The 16,627-nt window shown below is 37.7% G+C and overlaps 1 protein-coding gene across 1 annotated transcript; it reads left to right on the forward strand.

Annotated features, from left to right (window-relative positions):
- The first annotated feature begins 208 nt into the window (after window positions 1–208).
- On the forward strand, window positions 209–15,383 carry LOC149819855 (disease resistance response protein 206-like). The gene is made up of 3 exons (XM_089983513.1): window positions 209–271; window positions 11,444–11,520; window positions 14,909–15,383. Exons 1-3 carry the CDS (start codon window positions 209–211, stop codon window positions 15,381–15,383), a joined length of 615 nt encoding a protein of 204 aa, XP_089839639.1.
- The last annotated feature ends 1,244 nt before the right edge of the window (window positions 15,384–16,627 follow it).

Consider the following 16,627-nt stretch of genomic DNA (forward strand, 5'->3'; position numbering starts at 1 on the left):
TGAATGGGTAGAACCAGGGAAAAGCCGAAGAAGAGGGGAAATCAAGAAGAAGGAAAAGAACATGGTGGAGGTGATCATGGATGAAATGGAGAGGGGATCTGCGGTTGTTTATGTAGGGATGAGAAGAAGGGTCGAGAATGAAGGTTTGTTGGTGATGGAAGGTGGAGATGAAAGGGGAGTTCGGTGATGGAGGGATGAAGGAGGTGCGATGGGGAAGATCCTTCTGGAAGAGGGGAGTGTGGCTGATGGAGGTTTCGAGAGTGTGCGAGAGGTAGAGAGAGGGTTTTTGAAACCCTAAAAAAAAATCGTTAAAATAGGTTTTATCAAAGGTGATTCCCTGTTTTAGAGAATTTTCAAAATGGCGGCTCTTTTCAAAAGTTTTTTGTCAAGTGTTTTGGAGAAATCCAGTAGGGCCAAAACAAGGGTGTTCCTCATCGCTTCTTTTAATGCTTCAAATGCCCTTGCTACCCTTCTCTCACATGAATGCGTATTTCTTCAAAAAAGTGCTATCAATGGCGCACTAGTAAGGGCGTAATGCTTAACTAACCACTTGTAGCAGTAACCTATCAGACCCAGAAATCTACGCAACTCCTTTAGGTTCTTAAGTTGTGGCCATGTTTTCATGACCTCAATTTTTGACAGATCAGTGGTGACCCCATCTTTCATGATTATGTGGCTCAAATAAGCTATTTGTTGCTCCTTGAAACAACACTTAGTTCATTTGGCATACAACTGGTGCTTGCTTACGTAGCGTCTACAACACTGTCTATAAATATTCCAAGTGACTATTCCAGGTTGTGTTGTAAACCATGATATCATAAAAAAAATAAGAGCACAAATCTTCTTAGATGCGACCTGAAAATGTTATTAATAAGAGCATCACTAGGCTGAATGCACTCTTGTGTACATCCACAAGGTTCATCCTATTTTGGTGGTACACAAATCTCAAGTCCAGCTTTGTGAAATATGCCTAGCACAATTCAACAAAGAGACCATTTATTACGGGGATTAATGGATATTTAATCCTTAACAGTTATAGCATTCAACGTTTTGTAATCAACACAAAATCTCCAACTACCGTCTTTCTTCTTGACGAGTAGCATTGGGACTGAGTAAAATTCTATTGGGTTATATGATGTCTGCCTCTAACATTTCTAACCTGAGTCTTTCTATTTTTTTATTTTTGGGCATGTGCATACCTATAGGGTCACACATTGGTAGGTGGAGCTCTTGGGGTTATCGAGATATGATCATCCTGACTCAGTGCAGGAGGCAGCCCTTGCTGTGTGTCAAACACCTCCTAAAGTTCATGGGGCAATTTCCGTGGGTCTCCAGCATTATGCGGGTTCACGAGCTGCAATAGGTGGGCCCTGTGCTCATGTCTCACTACCTTTAGCAGCATGTTTATCTCAGCTCCTTCCCACTCTAACCCCCTCAATTCCCTAAATGCTTATAATTTTCCCGTTGTGCACAAACGTCATACTCATCTCCTCAAAGTCCTAGGTAATCATATCATCCCCGCTTCTTTCAACCACTGCAACCCCAAAACTACGTATGTGCCTCTCACGGGCAGAAGGTGTAAATCGACCACAAACATTAGGCCTTGAATTCTTAATATAACCGGTGCACATAACCCTTCACTCTGCAACCTACTACCATCTCACAGTTTCACTTCAAACCCGAGTCTAGGTTGAACAAGAATTTTAAGCCTCTTCAGCAGGCAACTACACACGAAATTGTCCATCGATCCTGTGTCTATTAAAACTGAAACAGGGGATTTACGAATCGAACCAGTGATTTACATAGTTTGAGGCGTCGTTGCCCCCTTCTAACAGAAAATTTCAGCATCTCTTCTTGATCAGAGCCCCCTTCGACTGGATCTTCTACCTCCATGAGCTCATCTTCCTCAGCCAGGTACATGTGGAGGGACTTACATCGATGCCCAGGTCCCTATTTGTCATAGCAATGGTAACATAGTCCTTGCTTACGCCTTTCGGCCATCTGTTCAACTGACAACCGCCTGACCTTTCGTCATCGACTTGTTCAATTCAATCACAAGGTGTCAACCCTGCACAGAACCACTTAAGGTGTGGTTCCACCTCCCTTTGGTCCATCGTCTTTTGTGGTCTGTTAATTACAGTTTCTCCTCTATGATTCAGTCCATCTCAAAGCAATCGAGAAGGGTTTGGGGTCGGGCATTCTGAACCTCAATATGAATCTCGTTCCCTCAAGCCTCCGATGAACGTTCCAACAAGGGTTGCTATCGGCCAGACCCTGACCATGTTTGATAGGTTCTCGGATTTTGCCTGGTATTCCATCATACTCCCCTTTTGTTTGATCTTGGAGAGCTATGCGTTGAAATTCAAATACTTGGTTGGACCAAATTTGGTGGTGATCGCCTGGGCAAACCGTTCCCACGACATGTCCCCTTCTTATAATGAGAATCATCGAAACCAGCGCATGACATCTCCCTCTAGGTAAATCCTTCTGACTCTCCTGCATTTTTTGGCATTTAAAGAATTGTTCAGTCCTAAGCAACCAACTCATGGGGTCCTCCCTCAGAAATGAAATGGGTAAAATTGAGTTGAGCCGATCTCGAAGGTGTTGCACTCCCTAAAATCACTGGCCCTTCTTGCTATTAGTCTGCACCCAAGGGCGCTAGGGCTCACGTAGATCCCACGCCAGTGAGTAGGGATAACTACTCGATCATCGTTGTGCGACATCCTGCAACTAGTCGAGGGTCCCCTTTATCGCAATCTGCTAGGACTTGATGCCTTCGACTTTATCCTGGAGAGCTCATATCATCATTGGGGTGCCCAGGTCGCACTCTAATACCAGAGTTGATACGATCCCTAGACCTTCTCTGAATTTTCCCTTCTTCTTTCTCGTTATCGATAGGAAAGAGTGATAAAATGTGATGTAAACGTGGAGGTATGTGAAGAGTTGAAAGTTGAAATGGGTTGTGATAAATGTGAATAGCGAGTTAAAATGTGTAACCTATGTAATAAAATATTGGTGGTGTTAGTGGGGTATATGCGAGTAACTCTTTTATGGTTGTGTTGCCTATATAAAGAGGCATTAGACGTATGAGTTATGGTGTCTTGGTGTGTGTTTTCTTTTTTGTGCTTTGGGTGTATTCCTTCTTGTAGTGTTTTGCTTGTTCTTTAATATTATCAAGTGAGGTTTTCTTTTATCTTTGTGTATCGTAAGTGTATATGAATACTCCATCTTCCCTATTTCTAACATTTTTGGTATCAAAGCTTGCCTACGTGAAACTGAGCGCAATACTGTGGTGATAAAGGTCATAGTTGAAGCATATCTTCAAATTTCTGCAGAGAGGTAATCATTTTTCCTGTAGTTCATAATGTCGAATGGTATGAACACACTCAACCTCTCACAATCTCGGTTCATACTTTTAAGAGAAAACTATGCATTTTGGAGTATAAAGATATGACCATTCTTCATCTCACTAAATCTTTGGGATCTAGTAGAGACTAGTTCTGCAAGAACAATGAATTCTAAAGCAGAGGAGAAATCGACATATGCAAAGGAGGCTTAAAAAAGGTATGTCAAGGCTTTACTTGTATTACAACAAACAATAACAAATGTTATTTTTCCTCATATTACCAATACCACAAAAGAAAAACAAGCATGAGACATATTAATGCAAGAATTTCATGCTAAGAAAAAGGTAACCACTGTTAAACTCTAAGTAGAGATTTTGAGACACTATTTACGAAAGGCAATGGGTCTATACAATATTTCTTCTCTAGAATTTCTATTATTATTAATCAAATGAGATCTTTTGGAGAAAACATTATTGATCAAAAGATTTAGGAAAAGTTCTAGAGTTTACCTTCAAAATTTGATCATGTTGTCATTGCTATCGAAGAATCTATAGACTTGTCAATTTACTCTCTTAATAAACTAATGGATTCTTTGATGGCTCATAAAGTAAGAATAAATCGATTAGTTTATAATAATATCGAGCATGCATTTTAGTATAAAGTGGATATCTATGAAAAAGATAAAAATGGCAAAAGTTTCATTGATCACAAGTATGCAAGCAGAGGAAGAGGCAGAGCTTGCTATCATGGTCATGGTCATGGTCATGGTTGAGGATGAGGGAGGTCTAACATCACCCATCAAAAATCAAAAAGTGGTGAGAAAGGCAATAAAAAACAAAGTCACAAGTGAAAACAATGCACTTCTTGTAAAAAGATGAGTCATACCGAGCCATTCTGCTGGTATAAAGCAAATAAAAAAACTAATTTTGTCGAAGAAAAACAAGAAAAAGATAACTTATTTCTCACTTGCTTAAATGCAAATAAAAGTATTGGTTATGTGTGGTTTCTAGATAGTGGTTGTAGTAACCAAATGACAAGAAGGAAGGATTTGTTCTGCTATATGGATGAATTGGTGAAGTTGCAACTTAAGCTTGAAAATGACATGCACGTAAAAATTGAAGGCAAATGTACCATCATATTTAAAACTTAGCTCATAACTTGCTTAGTGTGGGACAATTAATTCAAAAAGATTATTCAATACTTTTTCATGATAATATGTGTAAAATTAGAAATAGAAAATCTAATGGCCCACATATTAAATAGAGTGAGAGAAATTTTATCTAACGAGTTTGGTTATTTTTGCAAGCAAAATGGTATACACATGCACTTGACTGTAAGAAAAACACTGGAACAAAATGGTGTTTTCAAGTGAAAAAATCAAATAATTGTTGAAATGTTTCGAAGTATGCTAAGTGAGAAGCGACTCCCAAATAAATTTTCTAAATAATTTTTTTTTCATGTTTGGGTAGCATGAGAAAAATAAAACGCAAAATCTTTAAAAAATGAGAGATAGGAGGAGGGTGGTGGTGGTAGAGCTTCTCCAATGCAGTTTTTCAGGAGATGGGTGATGGTGGGTGGTAGTGATAGTGGTGGTGGTGAGATGGATGGTAAAAAATCATCATAGAGAAGGTGCTTTTTTGAGAAGTAGGTAATGGTGGGTGGTAGTGGTGGTGGTGAGATGGATGGGGAAAAATCATCATAAAGAGGACGGTGTTCCGAGAGGTGGGTGGTGATAAGATGGATGGTGGTTATTGTGGTGGTGGTGGTGGGTGGTGGTAGTGGTGATGATAAGATGGTGGGTGGTGGTGAGATGTGGTGAGATGAGTGGTGGGAGTGTAAATGGCCATTTTCTCTTGGTAGAAAATATTTTCCCACCTCTCTTAGAGGAATATTTTCTATCAAAAAGTGCTTTTTAGAGCGACTCTCTCAAAGAAAAAGTTTCTCTCGTTTGTAAGGGTCGAAGAAATCATACAGTTTCTTACCTTATATTACTTTTCTTACCTTTTTCTTACTTCCAAACGTGCCCAGAGTGCTTGAATATATTACAAGTACCATTAAAATTCTTTGGACAAGAAATACGTTCACATATTTAAACTCTTCAACTTTTTACTTTTCTTTCACTTCAAAACTTTTTGTTCTAAGATCATTATAGAATCTTATTTAGGTATCATAGTTGGGGTAAGAAATACGATCAAAGGCAGGGATGAATAAGATAAGAGGGATGTGAATCACTTGCATATAGTGCATCGATTTAGAAGATTCATTTGTTGCCTAGTTGACAAGGAAAAGAATCATATGACTTGCGCTTGAGGGCAGATCAAGTGAAATGTGATTGCACACTTAGTGTCTTGCTGCACCCCATCACCCTCCATTTGCTGTTGGGATTCATAACTGACAGACTATATCCCATAAGAGTGCATTCACATTGCACTTGATCCTTCAACCGTGTGTTTTGAGCTTGCTGTGAGTTCACAATTGGAAGATCAAACAGAGGGATTGGGTTCCAAACTTATTTTTCTCGATATTTATCGAGGGGAAACCCTAGTTCAGATGCTCGAGTGCAGGAGAGATTGATGTTATGTCATATAGCCTACCCTTGAGCGAATAAAACCCCTCGACATTCAAGATCTGGTCTAGTCTGCCTAACCTCAACTTGCATAAAAAAAGGGAAAAAAAGTTTTTATTTCTAACCATGGCTAAACTCCCTGTTCCATTGGATTGTAGTTTCAGCATTAGCTTAGCTAATAATGAATCTGCTCTTATGAATGATCAGAATAGATCTCATAGGATGTACTCTTTGGCTTAGGGATACAAGAACCTGGTAGAACAGAATATCTCACATTCTCCCTCAATGTTGTATTCCCTTGAATGGTGAACGAATCGTTTGAATCTGGTACCAATGGATATTATTCCCTCCAAAACAACAATCTCTTTCAAGCCTTTCAACCAGTTAATACAACCCTGAAGAGCCACTTTTGTTAAAACTTGTGGTTTCTTGAAAACTAGCTTCTGATATAAAACTTTGAGTATTGAGAGATTATCTCATCATTCTGAATATAAGACCGCTAGTTAACAAATAACCTTTTCAAAGCACGACCTGCTTGCAACAATCCCATTAGTTTTTGAAACCAATACTTTTGATGTTATTTGTCATACAATAATCTCTATATGATTATTATTAATATTGACCCTTGGGATCTTTAAACCTTTTGGATTTTATTAACCAAAGAAATATGACTTTGCACCAATTCTGTTTTTTTTTTATGATCAAAGTTGGAGGATTAAGGCCCTCCTTGTTTTCAACAGTCTACCCCTACTCGTGGCCATACCTGTTGGATTTTGAATCCACTAAAAAACTAAACAGATCATTAATCTTGTTCGCGCTAAATCATTAAAAAGATCTTCGCGGGTATAATCTTTCAAATCTAAAACTTGATGTGGAAGCGTACCTGAATTCATTGGTGTTCCAGTAGATCTTCGCGGGTATAATCTTTCAGAACCTTTATACGTGGCTTTGCTTTCTTCTCTAAACCTAATGAAAGAGGGATAGTTTTCTCTTGATGATGGGGGGGAGCCTCAAAGAATAGACACTACATATGGTTTGGGGACCATAACCTAATTGTAACCACTTTAGAGTTTATTTCTAATTCAACCCATAATAAAATTTAAAATTGACAGACAATGGCACACAAGGTCTCTACACATAATAAGACCATACCATATGAGATATCATATGGCTCAACCGTATGAGATCACATTATATAGGCCTGAACCTTAGACAACCTATAATGTGTGATTGAACATATATAGGCCCACACGATTTTTCTATCAATCTCCCACTTGGGCCATATATGTGGCCTTATAATCATGCATTATAACCTTATGAGCTCAAAAAGACTATCTTATCAAACGATATCTCTAACAATCTGGTTCATTGATCATGTCAACATAGAACCAAAGCGGTCTTCATTATAAATATCCTAATTAGACTCATTAATGATCACATATATTAACATAACCAAATGACATAGATCAAGTATGGATGCAAAGCATAAAAATTACATGTAATATGATCCAAACATGTCTATTTTTAACTGATCCTTCCTTATTCTTTAGTGAGATCACAACAAATGATTACAAAATAAAACTAAAACCTGAACTTTATATTGAAGTGATAAAATGAAACTTTATTATATCATAAAATGTTTAAATACAAACTCTCACTAAACCAACATATCATTAAATGATAAAACACCCATTCGAGCAGTATGCTCGTGAAAGACCTTGGGTGGCAAACTTTTGGTAAGTGGATCCGAAATCATGGAGTTTGTGCCAATATATTTTATCGATATTTGACCATTCTGCACTCTTTCTTTAACAATAAGAAACTCGATGTCAATATGTTTTGACTTCGATGAGCTCCTGTTGTTGTTGAAATATAACACTGCTAAATTATTGTTATAAAATAACTTTAGCGGTCTCTCAACATTATCCAAAATCCGCAACCCTGTGACAAAGTTGTGTAACCATATTTCATGTTTAGATGCCTCATAACAGGCTACAAATTCTGCTAGCATAGTGGAAGAAGCAATGGGTGTCTGCTTGGCACTCCAAAAAATTGCTCCACCAGCCAACAGAAAAACATAACCTAATGTGGATCTGCGATTGTTTTGGCCTCCAACAAAGTTAGAATCAGAATATCCAATGATCTCCAACTGATTTGACTTCTTGTATGTGAGCATATAACATTTTGTTCTTTGCAAGTACTGTATAACCCGTTTGACTGCTTTCTAATGATTCATACCTGGGTTACTAAGATATCTGCCTAACATCTCAACAATGTATGTTATATCCGAACGTGTATACACTTGAGCATACATAAGACTCCCCACAACAAATGCATAGAGAATCGGTTTCATATCCTTAACTTCAAATTGGTGTTTGGAGCACTGAATGAGACTAAACTTATCTCCCTTAGTAACAGAGGTATCACCTGGTTTATAATCCTTCATGCCAAATCTATCAAGAATCCTTTCAATATAGCTCTTTGGTAATAATCCAAGAATACCCAAAAAAAAATCGCATTGTATCTGGATCCCTAATACAAAAGAGGCATCACCAAGATCTTTCATTTCAAAATTCTTCGTCAAAAATCTCTTGGTTTCATGCAATATGCCTATATCATTACTGGCAAGTAATATGTCATCGACATATAAAACCAAGAAAATATATTTACCGCTACTAAACTTATAATATACACATTCATCAACCACATTAATCTCAAAACCAAATAAGAAGACAACTTGATGAAATTTATGATACCATTGAGGTGAAGCCTGCTTAAGTCCATAGATGGATTTCTTTAATTTGCAAACCATTTCCTTTGCATTGCTTGAGACAAAATATTTTGGTTGCACCATATATATATATATATATATATATATATATATATATATATATATATGTATATATATTATCTCATCAATGTTACCATTAGCTCCAAATTATAATAAGCCACAAGTGTCATCATAATTCTAAAAGAGTCTTTTGTAGAAACTGGATAAAAAATCTTTGTATAGTTAATGCCTACCTTTTGAGTAAACCCTTTTGCAACATGATGTGCCTTATATATTTCTACATTACCCATTGAATTTCTCTTGATTTTAAATATTTATTTGCAACCAATAGGTTTCATACCTTCAGGTAATAGAACAAGATCTCATACATTATTGTTTTTCATGGATTTAATCTCTTCATGCATTGCATCAATCCACTTTTGAGAGTTAGAACTCTTTATAGCTTGATGAAAGTTGATTGAATCATTTTTCCTTAAATCAGTATCACCCTCATATTCTTGGAGAAAAACAATATAATCATCTAAAATTTTCCTTCTCCTCTCTCTAGTAGATTTTTTTAATGGCACTTGTTCTTGAGTTACTTGAGATGTTTCTTGAGATTGTTGAGTTTATACTAGGAGAAAAAACTTGATTTTGGATATGGAGATCTTAAACATTACCTTAATCTAAATTTGTTGGGACAATATCAGAAAAAGAAATCTGATCATTATCAACAACAACTATAGGAAGAGAAACATACCCTTCTTCAAAAGCAATGTATTTTACCTTATCACTCTCCCTAAACTTAGCATCCTCAAAGAAACATGCATTTTCTGTCTAAAAAAGGACTTATTCACAGGATCATAAAATTTATAACCCATATATCTTTCAGAGTACCTAACAAAATAACAGCTAACCATTCTTGAATCTAGTTTCTTTTCATATGGCATGTAGGGCCTAGCCACAACTGGATATCCGTAAATATGAAAATGCTTCATACTTGGCTTTTTACCTGTCCATATTTCATATGGGGTCTTGGTTACTGCTTTAGATGATACTTTATTCAATAAATAAGCTACAGTCTTCAATACCTCTCCTCAGAGAGACTTTGTTAAGGCAAAATAAGAAATCATACTCCTTACCATATCCTTTAAGGTCATGTTTCATCTCTCAGCAACATCATTCATGCTAGAAGTGTCTGTCATGATGTACTGAGGGACGATACTATATTTCTCTAGGAATTTAGCAAAGGGCCTTGGACGTTGTTCACCTGATGCATCATATCTACCATAGTATTCACCACCACGATCAAATCTGATGGTCTTAATCATTTTACCAAGTTAGTTTTCAACTTCAGCCTTAAACAATTTGAACACATCCAGAGACTGAAACTTTTCAAGAATTAAATACAAGTACCAATAACAAGAATAGTCATTTATAAACATAATAAAATATTATTGACCATTCCAAGAAGCCGTAGGGAATAACTCACAAATATTTGTATAAATTAGTTCTAAGACATATGTTCTCCTTTCAGCACATAATTTTCTTATGTTTGTTCATTTTCCTTTTATACACTCAACACAAACTTGAAAGTCAGTGAAATCAAGAGAATCAATAATTTCACTCCTCACAAGTCTTTCAATTCTTTATTTAGAAATATGGCCTAAGCGTGTGTGCCATAATAAAGCAGAATTCTCATTGGTTAATTTTTGTTTTGTACCACAGGAACTAGAATGCAAGGTTTCATTATATGAGGCAACAATATTAAGCAAATAAAGGTTATCAACCAGAGACAAAGAACCACTCTCAATAAGATTTGAATCGAGAAACAATTTAAAATGACTATTTTCAAATAAACAAGAATAACCAAATTTGTCAAATGCGGAAATAGAAATCAAAATTCATCTAAAAGACAATATAATAGATATTTTTTTCAAATCTAAATAACTACCATTCTTTAATAGTAATAAACATGTCTCTATTGCCTCAACTTTAACTGATTTGTCATCACCTACTTAGATAAATCTTTTAGCATCAATTGATGTTCAACAACTTAGACAACCCTATATAGATGCACTTATGTGAGTGGTAACACCATAATCCATCCATCAAGTGTGTTTGGGTACATAAGTTAAATTGACCTCAGAACAAATCAAAGTAAGGAGTGTATCTTTTTTTTTACGCCAATCATGATATTTGGTACAATCCTTCTTTATGTGACCTTCATCTTTATAAAAGAAATAATTGGACTTTAGATCCTGATGTCTCTTCTGTTTCTTCTACGATTAAGGGTCCACTACAACTTTCTTATTCCTTTTCTTTTTCTTAAATTTGTCTTTAGAGGCTACTGCCAAGTGAGCACTTTATATTTTTTCTTTCTTTATACTTTCCTCTTATTGCACAAGTGAAAAATAAACTCGTTAAGAGTTCATTTATCCTTTTAGCAGTTATAACTGACCTTAAACTGACTGTATTATGCAGGAAGAGATATCAAAACTAAGTTCACAAGTCCTCAGACAACTCTAACTTTAGTGTATTTATTTTTGAAGCAAAATGAGACATTTTCATAATGTACTCCCAAATGTTCTCTTTTCTTTTATACCTCATTGAAACAAGACTCGAAAGGAGAGTGCTTGTCTGAGCCTTTTTGTTTTTAGCAAAACGTCATTCTATTTTCTCAAGGAACATCTTGGCATTAACCTTTTCAGACATAGTGCCCCTGAAGGATTCTAGAATTGCACGTTTCATGATCATAAGACTCATGCAATTGGATTGATCCTATCGCTCAGAGTTCTTATTATCCTTAACGAAACTCCTATCCGTAAGAGCAGGTGGTTGATCTTCTCGAAGTGCAAGATCCAAATTCATACATCCGAGAACAATCATAACATTTTCTTTCTAGTTTTTAAAGTTAGAACCACTTAAAATAGGGATCGAATTTATATTTGCAGATATCGTAGAAGTATTAACTAAATCAAGAACAAACAAGCTCACAATTAACATACATTTCAATATCACATAACATATTTAAACTGTGGTGAACCCCATCACAAGATACCCAGCACAATATTGATATTTAATCATTAGACAAAAATGTCAACTTGTAAGTGATACTCTCATTACAGTAATCAAGCATGAACAATTAATCATGTCAAACAACAAGCCTTTCTTTGAACTGACTCATTATTCATATGAAAAATCATACAATTATCCTATATTTATTATTAAAAAATATATATTTGAGTTTAGCTAAACAGTAATCTTCCTTTGGGTTGATCACTATTCGCATGAAACCCAAATATACAAACATCTCAATATTCGAAACGAGTCAATCTACACAAGAGAGGTTACTTTGGTAACATTGTTTCAATCAACTCAATTAAAATGTCAGACCCCTATTCTAAAAAGAATATCATGGTTCAAATATGTAAATACATGATATGAACAAAAAAAAACATGATCACAATTCGTATAGGACCAAAAAGTAAACAAAGATGACCCTCTAAAGGGACCCATAGTGCATACTTAATGCTTATGAATTTAATAATAAAATTTCTTATATATATTATTTATTACAAGGCACATGCAAGGGTTCGACCCATGAGATTGGGCCGGACCCATCAGCAGGTCAAATCAGGCCTGACCCGGGTCAGTCCCCCAACACCACAGCCGATACAAGGCCTGGGCTAATGGATCAGGCCCCTCCTGAGCCAGTTCCGTCCCCTTAACCTAATGGGAACCGAATCAGGTCAACCCTGGAGGTCGTACTCAGCCTGGCCCCATCGGCTGAAAAGCTGAACCGGCCCCAGCACGGTCAGTTGAATCCCAAAACGGCCCTGGGTTGATGCATTGGCTGAAGCCCGAACTGGCCCTGAGACGATGCAACAGTTGAAGGATGAACTGTCCTGGGTCGCTGGATCGGCTAAAGACCAAACTAGCCCCGACTATTATAGGTCGAGCCTGAACAGGGTATTGGCTTTTGCCGGCCTTGAAGCATCCGACGATGGCCGAACCCGGCCCTGAATGCCGTCGACCTCAACGTGTTTGGCGATGGCCGAATCTTGGCCCTGAGTGTCGTCAACCCTGACAAGTCTGGCGATGGCCGGATGCTTCGAGGTCGATGGCCGAATCTGGCTCTGAATGCCATCGACCTCGAAGCATCCGACGATGGCCGAAAACAACCCTAGGTTGTCGCCGAACCTAGAAACATTCGGTCTGAATGGGCGTCTGCCTCCACTGTCCGGTGATCTAAAGAGGCGAGTGCCCGTCTGACGTTCTAAGCAGGCAAGAACCATCGCCTGTCGTTCGGCGATCTGAAAAGGTGTAACCCCCTTACCGTCCGACGATCAAAAAGGAGGGGAGGGTTGATCGGCCCTCCCTTCCATCCGACAGTCTCCTGTCCGGTGAACCAAGAGAGGGGAGGGCTGAACGACCCTCCCTTCCATCCAGTGTGCAACCAAATGGCGTGAGGAGGGCATTCGACCCTCCTCCACCCATGCCCAGTCGCCGATCAGAAAAAGAAGAAGGGGGACCAGGTCCCTCACCTAAACCAGTGAGTGATCGGAAGACCGTCCGGTTCTCTCCTTCCCGTGAAAATTGTGTAGGCACCCGATGGTGCTTGCGCCAAAAAAAAGAAAGCCCGCCGATGGCTTGCAATAACTGAAGGGGCACACCATCCCTACGACGGATAGTCGACATTGTCGGCTATGGCGAAAAATCAAATTTTTTATTTAACGGCCCTTCATGCCGACAATCGAAAGGGAAAAACAAGCTTGATGAGATTCTTGCGACTCACAAAATAAACTATACAATGGCAAAATCATATTTTTCAACAATTTAACAGAAAGATCAATTGTTGGATTTTGAATCCACCCAAAAACTAAATAGATCGTTAATCTTGTTCGCGCTAAAACCTTGGCTTTGCCTTTTTCTCTAAACCTAATGAAAGAGAACAACTTTTTCTTGATAATGACGAGGAGCTTCAAAGAATAGCCACTATATATATGATTAGCGGATCATAACTTAATTATAACCACCTTAAGGTCTATTTTGAATTTAGTTTATCATAAAATTGAAAATGGATAAACAAGGGCACATGAGGACTCATGCTATCACATTATACAGGCCTGAACCTTACACAAGGTATAATGTGTGATATCCCAAACACATGATGACTTGTACAAACTACTCCTACCAAACCGACGTAGCACCTGTTGGTGATTGCAGGTTAAATTAAATTATCATTATTCTCTTGAGCATGACTTGTTAATGCCAAGGAGATAATGAATGGCCAAATGGAGAAATAATAAATTTCTGTCATGTGCCGTTTCAGTTAAGCTATTACATATTTACATCAATATCTTGGAAGTTAACATATTGAAGCATAGAATTGGTTGAAGATCATAAGGTGGTTTGAATGAGAACATCAAGTTTGTAGGTAGAAGCTGCCAACTTTGCCAAAATCTCACTAATGCAGCCCATATGAGAGAGAGAGAGAGCATTCAGGTATCATTATCCTAGTTTAAAGGGGGAAATGAGGGATTCTTGACATCTTTTACTCACTTTCCCTAATACAACTTTTTCCTCCACATATATTTATTTTCTGTTTTTATTGCAGAATGAAATCACTTATTAAAAAAAAAAACTACATCACTTAAATAAGTACACCTTTACATTTTGTTTTGTTTAAACAATCCTAATTCCTTTTTTTTGTTAAACAATCCTAATATTTCCTTTTCCATTTGTATCCATCCTCTGGGATGCACTTCATAATCTTAGATTCTTGGTCACTTCATAATCCTTAAATCCCCAGTTGTGCTGTATCTTCAAAGTTTTCAAGTTGCCCTTTATGAAAAACTGTGTGATGAAGTTTTGCCATTTATGAAAAAATGTGAAATGAAGTTTTCCACTCATTCAAGAAGGGTTATGATTTCTAGTGTTTCTTTGATCCAAAGCCATTGAAATGAGGTTATATGGGATGATGACAGTACCTTTGGATCTGCAGCCTAAACTTCAAAGTCAAGTATCATACTGAACACTATATATAGGAATGATGAACTAACCTTGCCAGAACATGCTCATTGTTCCTCCTTGTTACAATTGGCAGCAGTGAACAATGAAGGGGATCCATGGAAATACCATGTCATCTTTTTCCTTCATCACCTTCTCCTCCTGTCTTCTCTTGTTTTCTAAAGTCCCTCTAGCACCAGCTGCAAGGCCAAGGCCAGAGCCTTGCAAGAGCATAGTGTTCTACTTCCATGATATACTCTATGATGGCACGAATGTTGCGAATGCAACGTCGGCCATAGTCGGTGCCCCGGCATGGGCAAACCGCACCATCATAGCTGGCCAGTCCCACTTTGGGGATGTCGTCGTGTTCGATGATCCGATCACTAGCAACAACAACTTGCACTCGCCGCTGGTTGGGCGAGCTCAGGGCTTCTACTTGTACGACAAGAAGGAGGTCTTTACTGCATGGATGGGATTCTCATATGTGTTCAACTCAACCGAGCACAAGGGGAGCATAAACTTTGCTGGTGCTGACCCATTGATGAACAAAACAAGGGATATCTCTGTTATAGGAGGAACTGGGGATTTCTTCATGGCTAGGGGAGTGGCCACATTGCAGACTGATGCCTTTGAGGGGAATGCCTATTTTCGACTGAAGACTCTTATCCATCTGTATGAGTGCTATTAAGAGATAGGCTCTTGATAGTACATGCACATGTAATATGTGTAATCACCATTGTGTTCTAGCTAGGCATGCCCCATAAGGCTTGGTCCAATACTGTGTGTTTTGGGCAAAATGGAAAAGTTATGCTGGACCAACTTAAATAAGAATCTTAATTACTGTACTCAATGAAAACATGGTTCAAAAAACAATTCTTTGGTAGCACAGTCGATTTGTAAAAAATGTTCTTACAATTTTGCATTGCGACTACTGAAATTACAGGCACTTTCTTCACATGAATGAACTATGGACACAAGGATGTTTTATGAGTCAGTGTGTCTTTTTTCTTTTTTTTTAAAGCATGTTGGAGGATAAACCTCATTGAATTTGAATCGAGACCCCTTGGTTATGACATACGAGTAGGGATGTAAACCGTTCGGATTCGGATAGGATGCGGCCAATACCAGAATCTACTAATTGGGTTTTGGCTAAGCTGATTTGAATTTGGATTTGGATTCAGATGGTGAAAAGTTCATGCTGTATTTATTTTTTTTTTTACGTATAATTGGAAATGGATATCCATCAAATCCGGATATTTGTCGGATTCGGTAGCAAAAAGTCAAAACTATATCCCCATTGGATTTGGTTTGGATGTAGGTATCACCAAAACATCAAGACTCAAGAATATATTGAGAGGTGATTGAGTGAAGTGGATCCTTCCCACATCCGAAACCAGTTAGCTGTTCATGCCAACTGGTTTGGAGTTTGCATATAAATGGACCTGGATCTTAATTGGATTAGGATTGTTTTTTTATACTTGATTATGAAAACTAAAAACCAGATCGGACCATCTAGATAATCGGGTTAAAAAAGAATACTAATCTAATTAAGATCCAGGTCCATTTACATGCAAACTCCAAACCGATTGGCATGAACCGCTAACTGGTTTTGGAGTGGGAAAGATCGTCGCCTCAATCTATTCTTGAGTCTGACCATTGAGGATTTGGTGATACCTACATCGGAACCAAATCCAAACTAACGGTACCAACATCCGATGGTGTAATAGTTCATTCAGCAATACAGCATATCCGGACCCAAATCCAAAACAATTGCATTGGTTTTAGTTAACTCAATTGATAGCCCATGATCAAGTTTAGCTTTTGTAAATTAGGATAAGCCAGCTATTTCATCAATTTCAAGGGCGATTATTACATTCAACAACAAAAATTAGCAATCTAATTAAGAAACAAATAAGACATATACAGGTTGAA

This window comes from Nuphar pumila, chromosome 12 (assembly GCF_984573655.1).
Source record: "Nuphar pumila chromosome 12, dmNupPumi1.hap1.1, whole genome shotgun sequence".
In the NCBI taxonomy this organism is placed as follows: Eukaryota; Viridiplantae; Streptophyta; class Magnoliopsida; order Nymphaeales; family Nymphaeaceae; genus Nuphar; species Nuphar pumila.